The sequence below is a fragment of the Sinocyclocheilus grahami genome, unplaced genomic scaffold (genome assembly GCF_001515645.1).
Source record: "Sinocyclocheilus grahami isolate Dianchi unplaced genomic scaffold, SAMN03320097.WGS_v1.1 scaffold463.1, whole genome shotgun sequence".
NCBI classification, from domain to species: domain Eukaryota; kingdom Metazoa; phylum Chordata; class Actinopteri; order Cypriniformes; family Cyprinidae; genus Sinocyclocheilus; species Sinocyclocheilus grahami.
The window spans coordinates 55,511-81,169 of NW_015505642.1; the positions used below are offsets into that span (position 1 = coordinate 55,511).

The 25,659-nt window shown below is 35.4% G+C and overlaps 2 protein-coding genes across 2 annotated transcripts in view; both read left to right on the plus strand.

The window, feature by feature from the left end:
• The first annotated feature begins 601 nt into the window (after positions 1-601).
• On the plus strand, positions 602-5,151 carry LOC107553029 (transmembrane protein 230-like). The gene is made up of 4 exons (XM_016235106.1): positions 602-811; positions 1,011-1,112; positions 2,218-2,343; positions 4,244-5,151. The coding sequence occupies exons 2-4, from the start codon at positions 1,032-1,034 to the stop codon at positions 4,382-4,384; spliced, it is 348 nt and encodes a 115-aa protein (XP_016090592.1). The 5' UTR covers positions 602-811; positions 1,011-1,031; the 3' UTR covers positions 4,385-5,151.
• A 772-nt stretch (positions 5,152-5,923) lies between these two features.
• The window catches only part of LOC107553037 (uncharacterized), a 55,127-nt gene continuing 35,391 nt past the window's right edge, over positions 5,924-25,659 (plus strand). Inside the window, exons 1-3 of the mRNA XM_016235112.1 lie at positions 5,924-6,366; positions 21,590-21,684; positions 24,393-24,599. Coding sequence (XP_016090598.1) covers positions 21,624-21,684; positions 24,393-24,599 — 268 coding nt within the window. The 5' untranslated portion in view covers positions 5,924-6,366; positions 21,590-21,623. The remainder of the gene's footprint in view (positions 6,367-21,589; positions 21,685-24,392; positions 24,600-25,659) is intronic.

The following is a 25,659-nucleotide window of genomic DNA, read 5'->3' on the forward strand; positions in this document are numbered from 1 at the left end:
TTATTATTTTTTAAATCCTTTAATTCATGTTGCCTACTTAAATGACAAATTAAAATCTAGACAAAAAAATAAAATGCTGCATCCAGGTAAATCTGTTCCCCCTGTGTTTTCAGTGTAAAGTGTTCTGCAGATAAAAGTGGTTAGACATAATTATGACATTGAAAAACCAATATGGTTTATTTGTTATTATTTCGACAAGGCTTAAGTTGTTTAACAGAAACACACACACTAACAACACTAACAACAATCAAATGGAAATGGGTGTCTGAACAAAAGAATGCCCCTAACGAAGGACTTTAACTGTCTAATTGTAATGTATGGTGTTACACTTCATAAAACAGGAAAAAGTTAGAATTAGCAGGAAATCTGACTCTATGTTGCGATTGAACAGGACGTCACGTACATTAATACGTATTTAATTACAAATGATCTAATTAATATGGTGAAATGAACGTTGCTTGCAGAAAGACAGCAAACCCACCATTAGTACTGAAGTTTCGGGGTTGCCAGGATATTTAAAAAAGAAACGCTCGATTGTTACTACAAACTACCGCGGGAAAACCGCGGACTTGGCAACACTGCGAAGTTGCGCAGGCGCTGTGAGGGGGACACAGGGACACTGAATTCACCGGAAGCATTAGGTTTATAAACATAATCTTATGTGCGACTGTCACAAGCTGACATATAATGACGTTTTTAATTAATACTAGCTTAAAATGACATAACTGCGTTAAAAACGGAAACATACATAATTTTATTGTGACTTGTGCTTCAGGAAAATCGTCTTCAGACTATTGTGAGGCTGCAAAAGGTAATAGCAATGTTAAACATGTTTATATTGACCTTTAAACATTTACAGTACATGTTTCTTCCACGTGCAATACTGCATTACTATTATTGAATGTTCGACCTGACATAGTAGTTCAGTAATAGATAACACCATGATTCAATATTGTTTCATTCATGTGGTTATTATGGTGAAGTTTGAAATGAGTGTGCTTTTGAATCAGAGTGAAGAAACTCGAGAGAAGATGCCAGCTAGAAACACTATAAACAGTGGAGTCAGATACTCCAAACTAGCCCGTGATGATGATGGATACATTGATCTCCAGGTGAGAGAAAAAAGGCTTTTAATGCTCTTAAATGCATGAATCGGTGTTGCTCACTTTAAACTTTATGTCTAGGGGTTATGGGTGAAAAGGGGTTTTCAAGCATCAAAACAATGCCCCCCCACCTTAGAATGTGTCATGTAAAATTGTATTTTTTTTTTCTGAGCAAAAAATAATGACTCATTTATTTTTACTGTGACTTACAGAAAGGACGCTCACTAAAATGTCATTCCGTGTAACAATAGTTCATATAACAAAAAAATCTTGTCGAGCATATTTACAACGAGAATCATTAGATGACATTAAAAGACTATTTAAGGATCACACTGCAGACCCAAAAAATAATAAATCGTAATTTTAAATCTTTACCAAGCTCCTTCAAATCACTAGGTTTTACCCATTTGTCCGCAAGAAGTTTTTAATAATTTAAAATATAATAAAAGAGTGGCCTTTTATTGTGGCCAGCCTAAGGCACACCTGTGCAATAATCATGCTGTCTAATCAGCATCTTGATATGCCACACCTGTGAGGTGGATGGATTATCTCGGCAAAGGAGAAGTGCTTACTAACACAGATTTAGACAGATTTGTGAACAATATTTGAGAGAAATAGGTCTTTTGTGTACATAGAAAAAGTCTTAGATCTTTGAGTTCAGCTCATGAAAAATGGGGGCAAAAACAAAAGTGTTACGTTTATAATTTTGTTCAGTACAGGTAAGAATAAGTATGTTGTTTAATTTTTGCATAAATATATATTTTACGTCAAATGATGTAACATTATTTCACAGATATTTTGACATTTTATTTTCACAAAAAAAAATTTGAAACATAAAAGTAGACCCTTTACTTGCATTCCATATGCTTTCTTTGTATAAAACCACTTTTGTAAATGGAATTTGATGTGGAAACCAAAATGCGAAGTTGTGTCTTTGACCTGTTTATAAATATAAAATATCTCACATAAATCAATCAACACAATGCAACACACAAATAAACACAGAAATTCAACTTTCAGTGCATTTTCTAATGTTTTGCAGTACTCAAAACCCGTTTACTGCTCTTGACTGAAATTCTGCATGAATGCGTTGTAATGTTCTTTCTCTTCTCAGTTTAAGAAAAGTCCTCCTAAAGTCCCTTATAAAGCGATCGCCCTGGCAACAGGTCTCTTCCTCATTGGCTCCATTCTGATCATCATCGGATCCCTCCTGTTAGCAGGATACTTTGAAATTAATGATGTGAGTGCCATTATTATATTACAGCTCCATACTTTGCTTTCATGTACTGCCTTTCCAGATTGTGCCATTATTAGCTTCTCATTCAGATTTCTAGACACGTTCCTCATGCATTTGTTAGTGTGCATTAATTTGATTTCATTGGTCTGTTGTTTTATGTTTTCTATTTACACAATCCTAACAGCCACATAGTCATCAGGGGTATTTGCAGCATCAGTGCATTTCTCATATGAAAAGCACACTTTCTACATTCTGTCAAACTATCAACTGCAGTTTTGTTCTTTATAGAGCAACCTTTAAAGACCTTAAATGAATCGGTCAAAATGTGAGAAGGACAGTTCCTCTGGTCTAAATGCATTACCATCATATTAAGTCAGTCAGTTTAGCATCCTGCATTGAACGTGTGGAAGCTTTTTTGTGAGTGGCAGAATGTGGTGAGATTACTGTACATCTCTGCTGTGCAGCACCAATCCTCCAGCAAGATGTTCAGATTTAGTAACAGTACTCTTAAGAAACCCCTCCATCTGCGGCCTGCCCTATTTCTTCAGCTAGTCCAGTTAATGACGCTCGATCAGTGCGCTAGATCACAGAGATCCAGACTAGAGCTCCCTCTTAAAAACAAAACAGCAGACCGAACCAAGCAAACATTTTCATTCAGTCTAGCAGTATTTATTATTTTCCTACTACATTCACACTGCAGGAGAATGAGCCTCAAAAGATTAAATGTAAAATGGATGACAATGTGACAATTGACATTGAATATGACCATTTTAACCTCCAATCTGGGCCACTTTCATAATTGAAAATAACTGCGATACATATCTGATTTTTGTAATAACATTTGAATAGTCAGGTTGGAATTTATGTGATTTTTTTTTTTACTTGACATTTGACAGAATTGTGTAATATAAAGAATCAATTAAAATGAATGCATTTGTAATATATTCATTAAAATACAAAATACTCTGAAATGGGCCACTTGAACAAAAAATACATACATTTAAGCAGAAAAATGATAATACAAAAAAAGACCTGTTGCACTATAGATTGATCAGTAGATGACAGACTTTGAGGTCCTCAGAAAACACTTATTTTTGATAATTGAATATGACTTTTTTAAATTCCGATCTGGGCCGCTTTCATATTGGTAAATAACACAGATACAGTACATATCTGATTTTTGTAGTGCCATTTTAAATGGTTTAAACAGTTAGGTTGGAATTGATGTGATTATTTGTCATGATTGTGTTTTGTAAAATTGTCAATATATTGATGCAAAAACACTTTGAAATTGGTCATATTTAAATGTTCACTATATATATATATATATATATGACACGCACACAAACACACACATGTATACTGTGTGTGTATGTTTATATATATTTTTATATAATCAGTGACAATTTTATTTTATTTGAACAGCCAGGTTGGAATTTGTGATTTTAGTTTTTTAACTTGATATCTTTCATATTTGTGCACTATAAAGAATTTATTAAAATTACAAAAAATTAATGCAAAAATACTCTGAAATTGGTCATATTTAAAGGGCCACTTGAACACACATTTATTTATTTATTTATTTACGTGTTTGAATAAATTGGAATTTATGTGATTTTTAACTCGACATTAGTCATAATTGTGCACTATAAAATTTTTTATTAAAATTAATAAATTGATGCATTAAGAAATGGTCTGAAATAGGCCACATTTAGGGGTCACTTGAACAAAAAGTGTGTATTTGAGCAGAATATGAGAAGAAAATTACTGTATATTTGGTCAGTGTATGACTGACTTTGAGGTCCTCAGAAAACACATATTTTGACAGTTATTAATGACCTGTGCACACGTTTGACCTGGAGAGCTCTTGCAGTCAACATTTCTGTCTTTCTGTCACTCACAGCACCGTGATCGCACCATCCCAGTCCTGATTATTGGAATCCTAGTCTTTCTTCCTGGGTTTTACCACCTACGCATCGCCTATTATGCCTCCAAGGGTTACCGCGGTTATTCCTATGATGACATCCCTGATTTTGATGACTGAGCGGCGGGGACGGGCTGATCTGACAGAGCTTTGAACCTGGTTTTCCTGCAGCGAGCCAGAACTGCACCGCCGCTGATGTCTGCCACGTCAAAATGACTTGACAGACTCATTTTTTTTAAACATTTTCATAAACTGAGAAGGTGATTTGAACTAGTATGATTACTTAGGTTTCATGTAATGAAAATCACTTTATCATGAATTGAATGCCATTATTTGTTATGCAAACAGGTTGCAGTTCAGTTGTTATGTTAGTATGCTGTATTGAGTTACAGGTTGTTGCAACAAGCAAAGCCTGAAGCAAGAAAAACTACTCAAAACATATGAATTTATATTTTGCAGCTCTTTTGATGGATTGCACAAGGGTTCGAATCTGTCATGAATGATGGGATTTTTTAATATCTTTTTGAGGAACACATTAACAGAAGTTCTTGAAATTAAAAACAAAAGGGTTTAATTCTTAAATTTGAATACGTTTATGTATGATGTTAATAAAGCACCATTGCAAAGTTTCCATCTTTAATGTCATGCAACTGAATTTAACTTATTTTCATTGATGTGATTTTATCACCATTACAGAGAATGCTTTATGAATAAATAACTTGTTTTCAAATGAAGACTGATTGCACTTAGAAAGGCTCTCGGGTAATTAGGAAAGAAGGTGAACCCTGATAATGAAATTACATTTACTGTAGTTTTTGATGCTCAACTTGCGCCCCCGTGTGGATCATAAGTCAAGTCACTTTTATTTGAAAAAAAGTTTTATAGTCACAGCATTTTTTTCCAGCTAAAGTCAGTTCATTGATGATTCAGTGATACTGATATATATACTGTATATATATACTGTGTGTATATATATATATATATATATATATACACACACACAGTATATATATATATATATATATATATAAATATGGCGTATATATATACTGTGTGTGTGTATATATGTATATAATATATATATATACTGTGTGTGTGTATATATATATATATATTCACACAAACACACACACATATAAGTATACATACATAAAGTGTCCAGATTTGTTATTATTGATGTCTAGTTATGTTATGTCCAAAAGCACAAATAACACAATAATTTAAATGATTTAACTGTAAAATGCTGTAATTTCAATATTACAATAAACAAAAACAATATTGCAAAACATTTGAATTATTTTTAATAATAATAAAAAATTTATATTTTTTATAATAATTAGTTGTGCTCCAAACTATATACATATATATATATATATATATATATGTGTGTGTGTCTGTGTCTGTGTCTGTGTCTGTGTCTGTGTGTGTGTGTGTGTGTGTGTGTGTGTGTGTGTTCCAAAAACTATAACAAATGGCCAAAACTTTTTTCCTCTCGCTATGAGAGCGGGGAGAGAGAGAGATTGAGACACTAATAAACTAACGATAGTCTGCCAACCGCCAATAAACATTAGAAGAAGAGAGAAGAGAGATAGCGGTGGGGGGAGAGATAGATAGAGAGAGAGAGAGACAGAGAGAGGTGGGGGGAGAGAGAGAGAGAGACAGAGAGAGAGAGGCAGCAGACACTGTCAGTGTCTGTAACGCGAAGCAATCATGTGAGTAAGCGTTCACTGACCGAGACAGAGAGACTGCAGAGACCGCGGGAAACTTCACACGCAGGACGAGATTTCCTTCAGTTTGGAGCAGAATCCGAAACAACAGCACAGTTTAACGCAGTCGACAGATCCATGGGATGGGACTTTTCTGACCATCAAAGTGCGTGCGTGAGGTTTTAAAGAGCCGCTGGACGCACAGTAGCTAGCACTGACCAGAGTCGGGCTCTGGGTTTGTTATTAAACCTTTTCAAGCGATTTCTAAAGTACTTTAAAGAATATTTTAAGTGTTTTTTGGGAAATATCTCTTGTAACTTTCAAGTGGAGGAAAAACCTTCAAGCCATCGATGGAGTGACACCTTCATTTTAGCATCAGTCAAGTGCCTCAAACAGGTAAGACACACACATGCATATGTAAGTAGACATATTGCAATCGTTTGCGCCAGCAGATGTTATTGCCAACATACATAATTCATATATCAGAGCTGCCATTCATATGTTTGAGCCTTCTGTTTGAATTATGATGCGTGTATCTTGCATGCACCATCTGAAGATGCTGTCCAGTTGCATGCTTTGTTCTTCATGGCTTTGTTTCGGTTTAAAAGTGTGTTTTCTGGGGTGCACGTGAGGTCCAGTGTTTCTCATGAGAAGAATGACCCGCACACAGTCTCTCTGACCAGAGCTGGACATGCTGGATATCAGTCCTGACTCCTGTCCAATAATGACACCTCATTCAACTGCACGAGAGTTCACTTTAAACTTAAGAAATCTTCTGCATTAGATGAATACTCTCTTTTTCTGGTATTTTATAGTAGGCTATTATTAGTAATACTATTATATTTAAAGAGCCACTTTGGCTATTCAAATGGCTTCCATACATATAGAATAAATATAGAATACTTAGTATTAATATATATATATATTAATAATAAAATTTGTAAGTTAATATATATAGAAGTAAAGAGAACTTATTAGGTAACAGGTAATTCTAATATCTAAAAATGTGTCTTTTTTAATTATTTATTTAGGCCTATTAGACTCTTGGTTTCACATGGTTGTCAACATCTTAAATATTTACACTATATTCTGTATTATATTTAATATAAATATATATGTAATATCCAAAACATTTAATTTATTTATTTTATTAAACTCTTGGTTTTACATGGTTGTCAACATCTAAAAAAATGTACAATATATTCTACATTTATGTTTAATATAAATATACATATATACATTTATTATATATTTTATATCTAAAAATATGTATCTAGTTATTTTTATTTATTTATTAAACAAACTCCTGGTTTCACCTGAAAAACACAAATCTCTGAATTAAAGTAAAATGTTTTTTGTGTATGTATATATATATATATATATATATATATATATATGTGTGTGTGTGTGTGTGTGTGTGTGTATCTGTGTAAAATAAAGTTAAAAGTTTTTAGTATTTGAATTAAAGTTAAAAAAAAAATCATGCCATGTTTTTATTATAACCCTATTATTATTTGGAGCATATTGTGATGTTCGGTGAGATTTTGTTAGGTCAGTTGGTATTTATACATCATTACCTTATATAACTATATATTATTTAACACCTTCATGTATTTCGGCTGTGTTGCCTTCTAGTCTAATACATGCATTGGATATATTTGATGCATTGCATATACTTTAATGGCCTTAAATGCAATCACAGATGATAAAAACATCACAATAATCCACACCACTCCAGTCCATCAGTTAATGTCTTGTGAAGTGAAAAGCTGCGTGGTTGTAAGAAACAAATATATCATTAAGATGTTTTACTTCAAACCATCGCTTACGGCTAAAATATGAGTCCATAATCCATAATAAAGCTTCCTCCAGTGAAAAAGTCACACATTTGTTATATTTGTTATATATCTATTTGTTTAGGTCTGGGACTGTTTTTGCTTGTAAACGGTGTTTGATCTGTGCGTATTTCTCTCCTGATTCAGACAAGATGGCTTTTTCAATGTAGAAAGCAATATTATGAATAGAGGACTTTCCTTATTAAAAATGTCTTGATGGATTCAATCATAATAATCTTAGGGAGATTACATTATTTGATTACCTCAATTTGACGTGCCTTATGGATGTGGGTGGGCATTAAAGTATTCTTTTGGCACAATTTTCTTGTCATATTCTCTGATTGATTGATATTTCTCTGCAGAATCATGGGTAATGTAGTTTTTCACCGGGATTCCTGCTGTTAAACCCAATTATTAAAAAGTGTGGGCTTATGGCTTCAACAAAAGCATGTACCTTCGAGTAACAACCTCATAGCTCATAGTGGTTCTGTCCTTGAAGGTTTATAAGTTAACATTCAAAATCAATTCCCTTATGGAGAAAATGAATGGGATTTTCTACTTCTAGAACTTCTATTACTATTGCGTATACTTAGGGACTTGGGCCAGTATGCTTGTCATTCTTAGAATACCCTAGCAACAACCTTGCGACCACATAGTAGCATTCAAACAATTTAACAAGTGCATAGCAATCAAGATTCATGGCCAAACACCACTAGTATATGATTGCATTACATAATGTGTTCATTTTTAGATTTTCTTGCTTTAGTCATAGTTTTTTTATTTTATTACGAAAATGTCTTTTAAATTTAGTCAGCATATCAATGTTTGTTACTTTCACTCAGGATAATTCCATTTTTTCAGATTTTTTTTTTTTTCCGAAAGCATTTTTAAGATCTTGCAGTTGTAATTCTTTATAGAAGCCCATTTCCGCCATGGGATAAAAAAAAGTCCAGAAGGCAATTGCAAGTTTTCATTTCACAATTCTGACTTTTTTTTTCTTGCATTTGTGAATTTTTTTTTTTTATCTCACAATTCTGACTTTTTTTGTCTCGCAATTCTGAGTTTATATCTCATGATTCTGATTATTTTCTCAGAATTGTGAGAAATAAACTTGCAATTGAGAGGTATAAAATCAGTCAGCTTGCATTTTGACATTTTCTTACAATTGCAAGTTTTATATCTAGCAATTCTGAAAAAAAAAGTCTGAATTGCAAGATGTAAACTAGGGCTGTCAAATTTTTTTTTCGAATTTCAAATATTCGTCGAATTTAAAATAAAAATTCACATTTGAATGCAAAAACGTTACATTCGAATTTTAGATGTGCATTAAGGAGGCAGCCTTATCAGTGGCGCACGAGATGCGATGACGATGTAAGTGTCATTGCATTTTAATGTTTTGTGACGGTTCCAGCAAGTAACCGGTTATTTCTGAGCTACAGGTTAGCCTATCCAGTTGAAGCCACTAGATGCAGCGCTGCTGCGTTGTTCTTTAAAAAATATAGCGGAAAAAGAGAACATCAATGCAGAGAAGATCTTGTTTACGTCAAAACTGAAACCAAGCCGTTCACACAGAACGCATATTATCTAGAGCAGCAGTGGCGAACTCCGGTCCTGGAGAGCCGCAGCCCTGCAGAGTACAGCTCCAACCCTAATTAAAACTCACCTGCCTGTAGCTTTCTAGTAACCCTTCAGACATTGATTAGCTTGTTCAGGTGTGTTTGATTAGGGTTGAAGCAAAACTCTGCAGGGCTGTGGCTCTCCAGGACCGACGTTCGCCACCCCTGATCTAGAGGGACGTCTATCACCATTGCACTCGCGTCTCGCACAAAGGAGCCGCATGTTTAGAAAGCCATGTAAAATTAATGCAGGTTTAACTTTGAGTTTTTAAATGAAAAATGTACTCTGTGTGATTGGCATTTGTATTAAACTATGCATACATACATGATGCTGTTTTGTTTATAGTTGTTTAAGCAACTTAATTAATTATAATTGGTTTATAAACATTATTTTAAACATTATGCACTTTTTTCACAGGTAGTCATTTTATCTTATGCTTTGAATAAACGTGCATTAGTAATATTTTGCTCAATGCGCCCTCTAGTGGCCTCAGAAGAGAAGCCAAAAGCTTTTCTTCACCCTAATTGAAATTATGCATTTTAAATTCGAATATAATTCAAATTTTGATCATATTTAAGTACAAAATTCGAATTTTGTTTTTCAGCCATTTTGACAGCCCTAATGTAAACTGTAAACAAGATGTAAAGAAAAAAACTCAGAATTGTGAGATAAAAAGTCACAATTACGTATTTATTTTTTATTCGGTGGGGGAAACAAGCTTCCATATTTCTTTCATATTTTCATAAGGAGTATGTTTTTTAAACTTGCATGATGCATGCTTTACATCGTCATGTCTTCACTATAATTGACCTTCACTAAGTAGTTTTCTTTTAGTTCAGAATTTATCAGACCAGGCATTTGGAGCTAAAAGCAAAAACATGAATTTGAAGGAGATTATGTTTGTTAGTGCTTCTGCAATCTATAAATGGAGCTATTGTGTGTGGGCTCAGGGTAATACAAATCATGTCTTGTTCATGCATGGCAAAGTCACAAGACCAAGTTTGAAGGGTTTACCTCACAGATCTACCTGGGTGGTGGTAGTTTCATTGCACTTTAGCATCTAATGATCTGCACTGGAGGGAAATCAAAGCCACTTGAGCTGTATTTGGCAGCAGGGCTCCCATGGGTGTTTAATAGACACATCATGTCATCAAGTTATATTTCCTGACTTATTTTGCGCCAGGTTCTTGCCAAGATGCTACTTAAGTTTTCCTGTGATCCCTGATGTTGTGCTTCACTGCCACTCGCTGGTCTGCACATGTTGACATCATCATTACTGTTCAGTCTGGTTTCTGTTAGCCATGATTACCGTGATAATAAGTGGTATATGAGTATCTCAGTGGCAGTACAGATCAGGATAAACCTTCCCTAAGGGCTGCTAATGCGAGAAATGTGGTAAAATGGGAAAATGATCTAATGAGCCCTTATTAACTGATTACCTAGGCAAGAAGGTGGTGTTTATCCAGGTGCAGAATGATGTTTCACTGTGCAAAGCTTTATGAAAGCAGGAATCTCAATGGAGTCTGATATTGTGGCCTAAAGGAAGTAATAGAATTCGAGAGAAACTCCAATTTATGCCATTTTGAAATTATCAGCGGCTTTGCAAAATCTACTTTGTAATTGATTTTTGAGTAAATGTTGTGTTCTAAAGAGAAAATATATTTGCTTTACATACGTGTTGTTATTGTTAACTAAAACTAAAGCTATAAAAATAGTAATTGAAATAAAGCTGAAATGAAAGCATTAGATAAAAAACTTAAATGAAAATTGTAATAAATTTGAAATGCATGTGGTTTACATAAATGGTTATTGTTAACTAAACCTAAAACTACTAAAAATAGTTTTTATTCATTGAAATGAAGCTGAAATGTAGAAAATATATAACTATTAGATCAAATTAAGTGAAAATTTTAATAAATTAGAAATGTTGAAGTAAACTAAGTTTAAGTACTAAAATTGCTCAAACTGAAATAAAAATAAATTAAAGCTAAACAGAGCTAATAATACAACTAAATAAAACTAATAAAAATGACAAAATTACTGCAAAAATGTAAATATTCCAAATTTTAATAAATGCTACAATAGTATTTATAATAAATAGTAGTAAAACAGCACTGTTACCCATTAAAAAGTTGCCTGCATGGGCTTTGTTTGGGGCTTGCTAAAGTGTTAGTGTTGCTAGGGTGTTTTGCATGGTTGTTAGGTGGTTACTTGCTGGCCTACGACAAAAGTAGTCCTTCTTTCAAAGTAAGTCTGTATGGGATTTATTTTGGCTGTTATACTGTCCACCACTAATTCAGTAAGTGTTGATTTATTGTCTGCTTTTCATTTATGTCTCCTTTACTGTCATTATATTAGGGACATGCAGTATTGGCCATATTGCTCTCTGGCTTCATCTGTTGAAAAACCCACATCAAGTTTCATTTATTGTTGATTTTATGAAATGAAACATGTTAAATCCCATGGCACAAATTCTGTTTCCTAGCTTACTGGCGTGATATTTCCACCTTCAACATTCACCCGCCCCTAGAAGTGCCATCATAATGCCACAGGAAGACTGCTGGCTTAGTGTTCTTCCTCTGACCCGGGTCATTCTGCTTGGCCCGTGCTGGAGCCCTGTGGCAGCCTGGATCATCCAGGATTAGCTGCAGCATAATACAGCTGCTAATCAGGCTGTGTCTGCAGCTCTCAGTCCACGCTGTTCACTCCGGCAAAGAGCAGGTGTTCAGTGATTTACCTTTCATCTGTCTGTATTCCAGAGCTCACATGAGCTGCTGTCACATTGGCCTCAGTGATGTTTGCATGATTTTTATTTATTTATTGAACCTCTATTTTTAATAAACAAAATTTATAAAAATGTATGTTTATGTGACACTTGCATATGAGAATAAGGAGAAGAAAAAAACAACAATAAATAAACAATTAGAAATAAATAAAAACATGACAGCTGTGTCAAAAAAGTGTTCAAATTACCATCTGATTCTAACATTATTAGAAAGACAGTATAGAAAGAAAAAGTAAATAAATAAAACAAAACACAAAATTAAGGTGCAATTAGGCTTCAAGGATTACACTATATGCTGTTACTTTATCTTTTTCAATATGCAGTTACGAGTGAACTGCTTTTGATAGTCGGAAATGCATATTTTTTCATTTTTTGTAAAGGTTTTTGTAAAAAATTTAAGTTTTAAACTGTTATAATTATTTGTATACTATAACTTTTTTATTTTTAGATATTTTGATTATCATTTTATTAGTATCATTTTAATTTATTTTAATTTGTAGTTATAATCTGTTTTATTTATTATTAAATTTATATTAATTTTGTTATTTTTATTTTTTTATATATTTCTATATAGTTTTGGTTTATTTTTATTTCAATTTAACTTAAGATTTATTTCAGTTCCTAATTTTAGTGCTTCAAATTTCAACCTATTTCAGTTAGTTGTAAAAGAAACATTTCAACATTTCATTTAGTATTTTATATTTTATTGTATTTCATTTTTTAAAACTATTTCAGTTAACATTTTTTTTTATTATTTTAGTTTTAGTTAACAATAACAACACTGATTGTATTTATGTATTTATTTATTTATTTATTTTTATGCAAGAACTTTATTGAACAGTAGAAAGTTAACAAACATACTTGGCCTGGGACAGACATAGCACCATAAATCAAGACAAAGAATATAAATATCACAGGTTGAGATGGGTATTAGTTTGTAAATAAAGTGATAAATCTTTTATCAATCTTTTAACATTTGTGCAATTTAAAGGGGCTTTAGGACAGTGGCTAATATAATCACATATTTCAGTGTTGAACAACTCTATTTGCTCTATTAAAAGTAGGAGTTGCATGTGTGTTTCTTAATGCATTTGTGTACTGAACAGGTGTTATCCTCACCGGATGAGTAAAGCACCTCATTTGACATTTGATTCCCGATCAAGTAAATTCAAACTTCTGCTTTCTGATGACCGGTTGACCCTTTAATACTCTAAACCGTGTTCAGGGGATCACCTGCAGAAATATACACCCGACACAAACACCTTTGTCAGAGTACCTTATGGTGAGAATAACTCGAACACATTGCTCCTAATACGATCAAAATGGCAAGTTGCCCAGCAAACAGCTTGAACTGGAGTACTTACGTCTACAGTGTTATTGGTAATTGAATTGAAGACATGGTAGACTTGATCAGGTCAGAAATGTTGATCATAGGGCATTTACCAGCATGTGAAATGAAACATCAATGGTATATTTATATTGCATGGAGATATATTGATGGAGATGGTCTCTAGTAACTGTGTCACTGGCGTATTACTTAATTCATTTAGTCAATTGAAGCTGTGAACTATCAAAGCAGATCAGCCTGAAACTTGTACCAACTAGATTGAGATTGTCTGTTATCAGCTAAAGCCGTCCAAGTGGGCACACTTAGGTCAATAACAGATGGTACAGGTCTTAACCGGTTTGGATGGTTTAGCACAAAACCGCAAGTGGCAATGTGGTTGTTTTGGCTTTGAATAGTGTGCTGAAGACATTTTATTAAGCGCCCCTGCCAGTCAAGGTCAAGATCAAAGATCAGACGGTTTGCAGAGCATGTCCCATCATGCCCTGGGACAGTCTGGAGCCATTCTTCACCATCTTAAGCATTTGTTTTGGGGGCTTCACCTCTTATCGATGTCGTATAGGTTCATTTTGAGAGAAGTTCATGTGGTGTGTGCATGTCATTCAGGTCAGAGTGTTCTGTTCAAAAGTTTGGGGTCTGTAAGATTTATTTATTTTTAAAGGGGTCATATGATGTTGCTAAAAAGAACATTATTTTGTGTATTTGGTGTAATGAAATGTTTATGCGGTTAACACATTATTTTCCACATACTGTACATTATTGTTTCTCCTCTATGCCCCTCCTTTCTGAAACGCGTCGATTTTTACAAAGCTCATAGGTCTGAAAAGCGAGGTGTGCTCTGATTGGCCAGCTATCCAGTGTGTTGTGATTGGCTGAATACCTCAAGCATGTGACGGAAATGTTACGCCCCTCACCATACTGTGATGCCCTGTCCGGCCGGAGCGACGAGACAAAAACATTAAAACCCATTATAAACGAGGCATTCGTTGCATCCAGTGGGGACATAATTATGGATTATAATGACTTATACTGTCTTTTTACACGTTGCGTTGCATTGCGCCACGTAAACATAAAACCATGTCTACATTTGTGATCGACAAAGAGAAAGGAAAACTTAAAATCGCATCATATGACCCCTTTAAGAAAGAAATAAAAAAATTAACGCTTTTATTCAGTGAGGATGCATTAAATTGATCAAAAGTGACAGTAAAGACATTTATAATGTTACAAAAGATGGCTGATGAAAATTCAAAAGTTTGGGGTGGTTTTGAAAAGACCTGGCATTTATTTGATCTAAAAACAGTTAAATATTATTACAATTTAAAATAACCGTTTTCTATATGAATATATTTTAAAATGTAATTTATTTCTGTGAACAAAGCTGAATTTTCAGCATCATTACTCCAGTCTTCAGTGTCACATGATCCTACAGAAATCATCCTAATATGCTGATTTGCTGCTCAAGAAACATTTCTGATTATCATCAATGTTGAAAACAGTTGTGGTGGTCTACTATTATGGGTTTTTAAATGATTTATTGGTAAATTAAGACACCTCCCCCCCAGTCCTTAAAATATGATTTCAGTCTCACCACAGAGCACAAATTCTTGACTTTTGTTGCAAAGTTTAATACTTTTGGCTGGAGTCAGACACACCTGGAGTCTTGTAGGGCAGAAAGTTTCTTTCCGACACGCAGGCTTTGCTCTCTGTCTGTCTTTCACTGCTTGCACTCCTCTCTCTGAAAGACACTTTCACAAGGAGGCCTTGTTCAACAGCTTGACTGGTAAGAGACTCCACGCAGAGGCACACAATGCCCTGCCCTCATCTGGCACCTCTCATGGCCAGTTTCAAAATCAGTTCAGTTCAGTTGCAGCCCAAAACCTGTTTGAGCCTTTTATACAGGCAAATAAAGCACTGACTCCAGAACAGAGGCATTATAACCTCGGTTAACATGACTGTATGGGATTGTGACTTTTGGATCTCTTAAAGGTCCCCATATTGTCAAAACTGAAATTTCTTGGCTTTTTTCACGATAACTGAGGTCTAGGGGCTATTTAACTACCATATAAGTTTCCAAACAGTCAGTCCACAGTGAAATGCACACAGCCTGCATAAAGTAGCTGTGATTTTTCACGAACCGTTGTGACTTCCGTAAAAAGTTGACGTCAGAACTACACAGTCGCCGCCTTCAGTCACTACCCCGAGCACCGCCCACAGTCCCACTCTCCTTTAGCCAAACCCCCAGACAACATCGCCATGCTCCGCAAATATATATTCTTAAGGACATCAAAACCTAAAATAAAACTTCAGAAAGGTGTATAATATGTGACCTTTAAAAATAAAGGTTACAAAGAGTTTTTTTTTTTTGCAGTGAATATCATAGAAGAACCATTTTTGGTTCCCCAAAAACCTTTCAGTGACCAGTTCTTAAAAGAACCATTTTTTCTTAGTGTGAAGAACATTTAAAGGGGTCCTATTATGCTCTTTTACAAAGTCTTGATTTTGTTTTGGGGGTGTACTAGAACATGCTCTCATGCTTGGTGGTTCGAAAAACATTATTTTTCACATAATTTACATTATTAAAATACCTTTCTCCCCAGCCTGGCACAAACGGCTCGATTAGTCCCGCCTTTGATGAAGGTCCGCCTTCCGAAAAACAAAATGTGTTGTGATTGGTTAGCTGTCCCAGTGCGTTGTGATTGGCGAACAGCTTAGACGGTGTTTCAGTACTGCCACGCCCCTTGCTCCATCTTTCAACAAAACCTTTTGGCGAATCCGGCACTGTACTCACTCGTGTTGTGGAAGCTGTCCTCAGTAAAATGCACAGCACACAATAGCAAATTGGGTTTATAATGCTCAGGAACATTAATAGTTAAAAAGTAAATTGCAACCACTGTTTCCTGACATCATCCGCTTTCGGAAGCCCAAACAAAGACGTTTGGCATGGAGGTGAAAAAAAAACAGCGTTTCAGGCGGTCGCGCACCGGACGAGAAGCGCAGCGTCGCGCCACGTCTTTAAAATTAAAATACATTATTTTCTATGAGTGTAGGCACACCGGCGGCGCCGTTCGTTGTCTGTCCGCGGTGCCCAGCTACGTCATGTTGTCCTTGTAAGAATTGTTCTAGACCAGCGGTTCTCAGACCTCGCGTAACCCCGCTCTGCATGTTTTGCACGTCTCTCTTTGTTAACACACCTGATTCAGATCATCTCGTTAGAAGTGAGCTCCGTGCATGAACTGTGTTCCGATTGACATGGTCCCTACACAGTGTCCATTGCTCCCTACTCCCGGAGCAGGGGAAATCCGTTGAAGTTTACTTCACTTCGGAATATTCATTTACAGATTTGCGCTGCGCCGCTGCCTGCAGTGTCTTCACACACATACGAAACTTACTAGAGAAGCGTGAATTGGGACATAATAAACCTCTGTAAATAAATACAATTTAAATTCACATCTCGCACCCTTAAATGCTCTTTGTATGGAACATATACACTCCCTTCGAACTGGAATCATGGAGGAATGTTGTATAAACTAAACTTTTTTTGCTAGTCGTTTTCAAACAGTTTATTTACAGTATGACTTCACTTATGCAGTATTTCCTACACCAATTTGTTGATAAGTGCTGTTTGATAAGTAACGCATCACATTTGCTGTTGCTCATAGTTGTGGTTAGTGATTTGAACAATCCTAAACCAAAGTGCTGTAACTCACCCTGCACCATTTGTGCTACTTGTCTAAATAGGATAGGAAAGAATATTTTTGGTAGTAACAAAATATACACTTCCCTTTTTGAAAGGGATATTTTTTCTAGACACCAAAGGCATTTTCACACTCTGAAATTTCCAAACGGAAGATATTGATGTGGAAACAGCAGAAGTGTGTGGTTTATTTCATACCTGCGGTTGTTCAGCCCATAACTTTCCACTGCCTTGTGGAAATCTGTCTTGTGATTTGGGCTGGAAAGAATGGAGATGAGAGATTTATATTCCCCTGGTGAAATTTGATTAGTTTGATGAGCCAGTGCTAATGTAACTGCAAAATCTGTTACCTTTACCATTATGTACCTCCAATTTTTGTTGCGTTCTCTTTCATAAATGTGTGCAGAAAGACAAAACCAACCCAAATGTATTTGAATGCTTTGTGCATGGCTTCTTAAAATAGCCTCCCCCTCCAACTTGGGCTTTAATTAACTTAACGTAATAAAGCTGGTATTAGTGGCTTTGAATGGTCGACGTGGGAGATGGGTTGGGGGGATTTTGCTGCTCTCAGGTGCTCAATCATACGAGTGGATGTTTGCCAGCGCTGTATTAAACAACCTCTGCTTTCATTTCCAGGCACTTTGTGGGGAAACTCCTCCACAATACTGGAGAGAAATATTGAACGGAGCAGAGAGTTGATTATTGTAAACCGCGGGATGTTTTCACTTTCTGGGTCACTGTCGGGTGATGTTTGACATAACAAGGAGGTTTCCTGATGTGGTTGTCTGTCGTTCTCAGATGAAACATTCAGAACCACTGTATTTTATAGGGGTGGAACGGTTCAACTTACTCACGGTTTGGTTTGTATCACAGTTTTAGAGTCACGGTTTCGGTATGGTTCGGTATGTGCCATGTTTAGGCAAAAAATATACTGTCAAATAAAAAATAAAAAAATAAGAACAATCTATCTGACTACAAGCAACAGCACAAATAAATACAATAGAGTAAAGATACAAATAAAATAAACGGTGATTTTCAGTTTTTTTGTGTCTGTCGTTCTCAGATGAAACATTCAGAACCACTGTATTTTATAGGGGTGGAACGGTTCAACTTACTCACGGTTTGGTTTGTATCACAGTTTTAGAGTCACGGTTTCGGTATGGTTCGGTATGTGCCATGTTTAGGCAAAAACTATACTGTCAAATAAAAAATAAAAAAATAAGAACAATCTATCTAACTACAAGCAACAGCACAAATAAATACAATAGAGTAAAGATACAAATAAAATAAACGGTGATTTTCAGTTTTTTTGGTAGGTCTAACATTAGTTTTTAGGTACAGAAATTGAATAAAGTAATGAAATGTAAAACAGCATTGCATATTTGACTGTATAAATTAAAGATTAATCTTTATTAAAGTTACAAAAGCTATTCAATCAAGAGCAGTGAGTGATTTCTTTGCACTGGATCAGAGAGAATGCACTGATCCAGTGCAATGATCCAGTACGTTCATCCGGCTATGTCTGCTATAGGATACTTACGAAGACATAAATCATAAATCTTCTCACTGCGCAAGCGAGCTCGCGTCCTCTGGCTCTTTAAACTCGCAAAGCTTAAATGAGTTTAGCTTAAACACAGATATCAACGTGTGCTGTTCAGGTCTCACCTGTGTGCGCGCGCTATCAGCACCCATGTGGTAACGGAATAAATGCTCATATTCCAGCATACGGCATTTGCATTTAACAAGAGTGAATGGTTTGTCCACGTTTTTTTTTTTTTTTTCATCGCTGTTGTTGTCAACAGAAACATATATTAGCCGAACCCTGTTTGTTTTACTTGTTATTTATAGCAAACCATATTACAGATGCGTTGTCAGATTTAAGTTGAACCGTGGTCCTAGCGCGTGCCGAATCGTGTGTGGAGAACCGTACCGTTCGATTTTTTTCCGCGAACCGTTACACACTTAGTATTTTAGTAGGTAAAATGTTTTTAATCGAAAACAAAACAAACAAACTAAAAAAAAAATCATGATTTTCTATTGCTATTGCTCATGCACAAAAAAATCATGGTTTTCTTGTTTTCTTTGTATTTATTTATTTACTAATTTCTATTGCTCATGCACCACCAAGTATTGCATTAATGTGCATTCATTTTTTGCATGGGCAAACAGCACTCATATTTTCAATAGAGAAGGAGCAGGTCAACCAAAGATGGGAAGCTAAGATCAAGGTTGTTATAGTTAACTAAAATAAAAGCAATTAAAAAATGCATTTTCTTTAAATAAAAATAAATAAAATATTACATTTGTACATATAATGTATATAAAATATAATATAAATTATATTTAAAAATGCATTTTATTTCAGCTATTTGCACCATTTCTCATTTTCATTTGTTTAAAGGGGTCATATGATGCAATTTCAAATTGTCCTTTCTCTTTGGGATGTTACAAGCTGTTCGTGCATAGATAAGATCCCTAAAGTTGCAAAGACTAAAGTCTCGAACCCAAAGAGATATTCTTTATAAAAGTTAAGTCTTGTCCATGCCCCCCTAAAACGCCTCGTTTAAACACGCCCCCACATGTCTACATCACTGTGGGGTTTTTTCACACAAGATTTGCATAACGCCGCCCAAATGTTCCCGCAAAGAAAGAAGGCGTAACTTTTATTCTCGCTGTAGTATTGTTGTTGCCGCCGCCATGTCGTGAAGGCGTTGTGAAAGCGAAACTACTTTGTTTGGCCTTCCAAAAGAGGACGATATCTGCTTCGTCATGCCTGGAGCTGATCCATGCTGGTCGCTGAGGGAATACATCAACTTCGCGCTGTGGATCCCCGGATCGGCTTTCACCGTGGACGAAGCGGAGTCCAGCCCGGGGTCGTCACATGTGGTTGCCACAAGCCCTCCGGCCATTCCTCACTCTAGCCTGCCGTATGTGACGCTGTGTGTTTCGTTGTGAAAGTGAAACTACTTTGTTTGGTCTTCCAAAAGAGAACACAACTAGAAATCAGTGGTTAAGTTGTATTTACAACACTATTCCAGAACACTTCAACCCAAATATTTAGATGTGTGCAGCGCATTTTATGAAGGACTGTTTCCTGATCCTGCAGAGTAACGTTAGCCTACAATGCACCTCGCTTTTCAGACCGATTAGCTTTGTAAAAATTGATGCGTTTCAGAAAGGCGGGGCATAGAGGAGAAACAATAATGTACAGTATGTGGAAAATGTGTGTTTTTTTTTACCTTAAACCGCATAAACACATTTCATTACACCAAATACACCAAATAATGTTCTTTTTAGCAACGTCATATGACCCCTTTAACTTGATGTACTAAAATAACTAAAACAAAAACGGAAGTAAACATTTATAAACTATTGACATATTTTAAAACACTAATAAAAATGACAAAATTTTAATGTATTTATTTATTTATGTTTAAATTTATTTTATTTTAAAAAATAAAGATCAAAACAAATCTAAAAATGAAAACTGATTTGAAATATTAAAAAACTATTAAGTATCTTAGTAATACTAAAATAACAATGGTTGAGAATGAGATTACACAGCCCTACATATTTTTGCCAATTTGAAAAAAGGCCCAACATTACCTAATTTGATGGTGCTGAGTTCAAAATATTAATAAAAACTTTCCATCACATTTTCCTTCACAGTTTTTCCCCCCACAAAATAAGGATGAAGATTGAATTATATATATACCAAAACAACAAAAGCAGTCAAATGTTTCTGCAGAGGAGTGGAAAAAGTGGAAATTAAAATTAGGCATAAAATAATGTCTTTAGAATCATTCATTCATGTGAATATCAGCTGAAGTCAAGTAGTTGGTAATTTGACTCGGAGGAAGACATGAAGCATGCTTTTGTTCAGTTTGTCTGTAATTAAGGGATGATACAAGACTTCTTCACCTTACAAATGGCTGTCGAAAGCAAAAGTGTTACAAAATGCACCATATTTTGTGAGAAAGTGTGAGATGCTTTTTGGAGGCATTATTATTGGAATCGGCGCCCCAATATTTGAAACACGAATTGGATTTCATTCAGCAAATATGATGCAGGCCAGAGCATTATCTGATTTGTGAACAAATCGTTTTGCGGGATTGTGGTGAAATATGACCTGGACGTGTTCTTTAAAGTCTCAAGATTTTCCTAGTAAGGAAATGTGCAAGTATTAAATGATAATGTGAGATATGTGTAATGGATTAAGTTTGTAAAGAACATAACACTCTGAACCGGGAAATATTCCTCATGTTGTCTTATCTTAGACATCGAGTCCTCAGAACTGACTTATGTGTGTGTGTGTGTGTGTGTGTCTGTTTGTGTTTCAGGTGGGGTATGTGTGATGGTATGTGAGTGTTTACCATGGTACAGAAGAAACTCTGGCTTCTGAATGTCACCGTCGCGGCCGCCCTCTCTTTACTGCGTAAGTACTTCTGCCTTCTCCTGCCAAAGCTGACCCCTTTGGACCCTTCATTCGTTTAAATGTGTGAATGTCATTGCATTAGAACACGTGTCTGTATCTGCATGTCTTGAATGCTGCATCTCTTCATTAACTTTGAAGTTTCGGTGATCTTTTTATCGAATGTTTTGCATATAATGTGTGTTTGTGCTTTTTTAAATTTCGAATAAGCTTTTTTTATATTTTCAGCTTTCATTTTATTTTATTTTTTGCTTTTTTATGTGCTTTTATTGTTTTATTTTTCATTTTTTCAATATTTCAGTTTACCTTTCATTTAATTTTAGTACTTCAACCTAATCTTATTTTATGTCAGTTGGTTGCCAAGGCAACATTTCTAAATTTCATTCAAGTTAATTTAATTTTCATTAGTTAATTATATTTTATTTTATTTTATTTCAGCATAATTTCAATTAACAATTTTTAATAGTTTTAGTTTTAGCCAGCAATAAAAATCCTGAGGTGATCTGTAATGTTTCTTTGCCGCCATAAGCAAGCTATATTGTGCATTATTTCACATGTTTTGGAAAAAAAAAAATCACTGAGAGCCATTATGACACTGAGAGGCATTGCCACTTCTTGTCTTATATGAAAACAAAAGAATAACAGACTATTATCTAAGGTCAGACTATTATTATTAAATAGTGATATTAAAACCATGAATTATGTTGCTTTTCCTAAAAAAGTGACCCGCCAACTGGCCAGCATTTTATCTACTTGTTAAATCCAATTTTATCTGGCAAGTGTTAATTTTGGACACTGCATATTCTGCTCCACTGTAAATAAATGATTCTTTTTTTTTTTTTTTGCCTCTTTCAACATTGAGTTTTTCCAAGACCATTCTCACTCTATCATTCTCACTTTTGTGTCCTGTTTTCTCTCTCATGATTCTTCTGCTGGTGTTTATTGAGATAATCATAATATCACAGCACACAAGGGGGGTTTAGTTCAGCCTGTTTACTCACAGAACACGTTTGGTGCTGAGGTTCATTCCCATTCGTTAACGTACAGACGGCCCTCTATGTTCCTTATGCTACACAACCTATCCCGGGACAAGCGAGAGCATTTGTGATGTTTGAGCTGGTATTTAGGAGCAAAGACCCCATACATTTGGGGGGAAAGGGGATCAAATCCTCCCTGTAAAAAATAAAATCTGCAAATCCGGATTTAGATGGGTCTGGGATTTAGATTTCCCTTCTCTCAAGGCACAGGGTGTGGGAGTCTTAGGGGTGGCTGGCCATGTGTGCGCCTCGGAGGGAGGGTGGGGAGGTTGTGGTTCTGTCAGCGACCGTCGTTTTTGAGAGATTACCCCTAATCGCAGACTAGACGAGGTGCATGGGGCCGCTCTGGCACAAGGGGGGCAAAACTGCCCCAGTTGGTTTGTAACTTGTGAATTTGAGAGTCTACAGACTCTGACAGCTTAGTGTGGAATCTCACAAAATGCCCAGGCAATAGTTCACCCCTAAGAAAACTGTAGTATTTTTATACCAAAATTGTATTGTTTTTTTTTTACATTTAATTCAATTAAATATTATTTTATTTTATTTATTCATTCATTTATTCTCTAAACTCTCATTACCATAAACTCATTCTCTTTTCTGTAATTTGACAAATGTATATATATATATATATATATATGATATATGATATATTTTTAAAGTCCTAAGTATACATTGCGAACAGAAAACACATGTCAGATGACAAATGCAGTTTGTTTGTTATTTGTTCCTCGTGATGTATTGTTCTTCTGCTGACTATTTTGAGAACTGAATTAATTTACCTTAAATTTAGTTTCTAAATTGCATTACTTTGTCAAAATAAGTGCCTTGTCATATGACTGTTGCCACTTCTCTCCCTGCTGAAAAGACCAAAATAATGGCCTCCATAACTAGCTTCACCAGCTAAGCTTTGCCGACTAACAAGTTCAACACGCCTTGACCAGCTCAAAACCATCACTAACCATCAGTCTAGTCTAGACCAGAGCTAGCCTGTAGAAATCCATCTGAATAAACTCTAAACCAAAATAAATCAGTCTGAACCAGCTCAAAACCTGCATTAAAAAAGTCTAGACCAGCACTAACCAGCAGAAATCCATCTTATACAAACCTAAATCAAAATAAATCCATCTTGATCAACTCTCAACCAGAATAAATCCATCTGGACAAGCTCAAAACCACTGCAAACCAACATATATTAGTCTGAAGCAGCTCAAAACCACTACTAACAAGCATAAATCAGTCTAGATCAGAGCTAACCTGCATAAATGCATCTAAAACCAGAATAAATCAGTCTGGACCAGCACAAAACTACCACTAACCAACATAAATAAGCATAGACCTGCCTTAACCACTAGTCTAGACCAGCACTAACCCACATATATCCATCTGAACTAGCTCTAAACCAACATAGATTAGTTTGGAACAGCACAAAACCACCACTAACCAACATAAATCAGTCTAGATCAGGGCTAACCTGCATAAATACATCTGAAACCAGAATAAATCAGTCTGGACCAGCACAAAACTACCACTAACCAACATAAATAAGCATAGACCTGCCTTAACCATCTTAATCTGGAGTAGCATGGAAATGCATGCTGGTTTATGATGGTCTTTCCAGCAAGGAAGAGCCTAATCATTTTTTCCAGTTGACATGTGGATGCTTGTGTTCCTCAGGTCTTTCTCTGAGCGCTGAGTCGGTGGTCCGGGGAAGAGTCGGGGGTTTTGCTGAGCTGGGCTGCAGTCTGACACCTCCATCAGAAGGGGCCACCACTCCAAATCTGTTTCCCTTACATGTGGTGGAGTGGGTCCGGCTGGGATACAACGTCCCCATCCTCATCAAATTCGGCAGCTACACCCCACGAGTGCATCCTAACTACAGAGGTGAGCGTCACCGCAGACAGAAATCTGTTTTCCATTAGTCCTGCAGGAGAGACAGAGGAACTGATGTAGCCATTAGACTTTTATGGGTTTGAATTTTATGTGCTTTGTCTTTGGAGCTCACAGTAATGTTTATAATTTCATTACACTAATGTCAAATAGCACTGCATGATTTGTGGGAAAAAATTTGCAATCTCACGAATAAAATATATGAATTATAATGTAATAAAAAAAAGCTTCAGGTATGCTGTGCTTGTTTGTAGCACAATTAATAATAGTACTATTAATAATTATTATTATAATAATAATATTGGCCAAGAAATTGTGAATATGTATGACTATGACAATATGACTATGTATTAGTAATAATAAAATAGTAGTGCTACTACTACTACTACTATTATTATTATTAATAATAATATTAATAACAATAATAATAATAATATGTCTTGTTTATACTTCTTTAGACTTCATCCACTCAATAATAATAATAATTATTATTATTATTATAAAAAATAATCTTGCTATTAATTAGGGATGCACCGATACCGATACTGGTATTGGGCCCGATACTGAGCTCCTGTACTTGTACTAGTACTCGTTAAAATGCCCCAATACCAAACTCCGATACCACACAGCATGTGATAAGTGCCATATTCAGACAAAGAAATACCGACAACAGACAGCAGAATGGGGTTATTAGAGATTAAAGATGTCTACAAAGTATATGTATGCAATGAATATAAAACATTCAGTATTAATGCCTGTATAGCTGATTTGCGCGAGCTGAAGAGCAAAGCACGCTGAGTGGATTGAGCGCGCGGCGGCGCAGATGCGTGAGCTTGTTGAGTGAATATCCCTTTCTCACAGACATCACTGGAAAGTTTGTAGTTCGGTCGGATATGTCAAAAAGATGTAAGTAACGCAATACACAAGTTACTTAATGGTAGGGAGAGAGAGAGAGAACGCGCACTTCTGTTATGTGATCTTTATTGATATTCGCTCACTTAGCAGGCATCATTTGGATTAAAACTAAATCGTAAATATAAGACAATTTATAGGG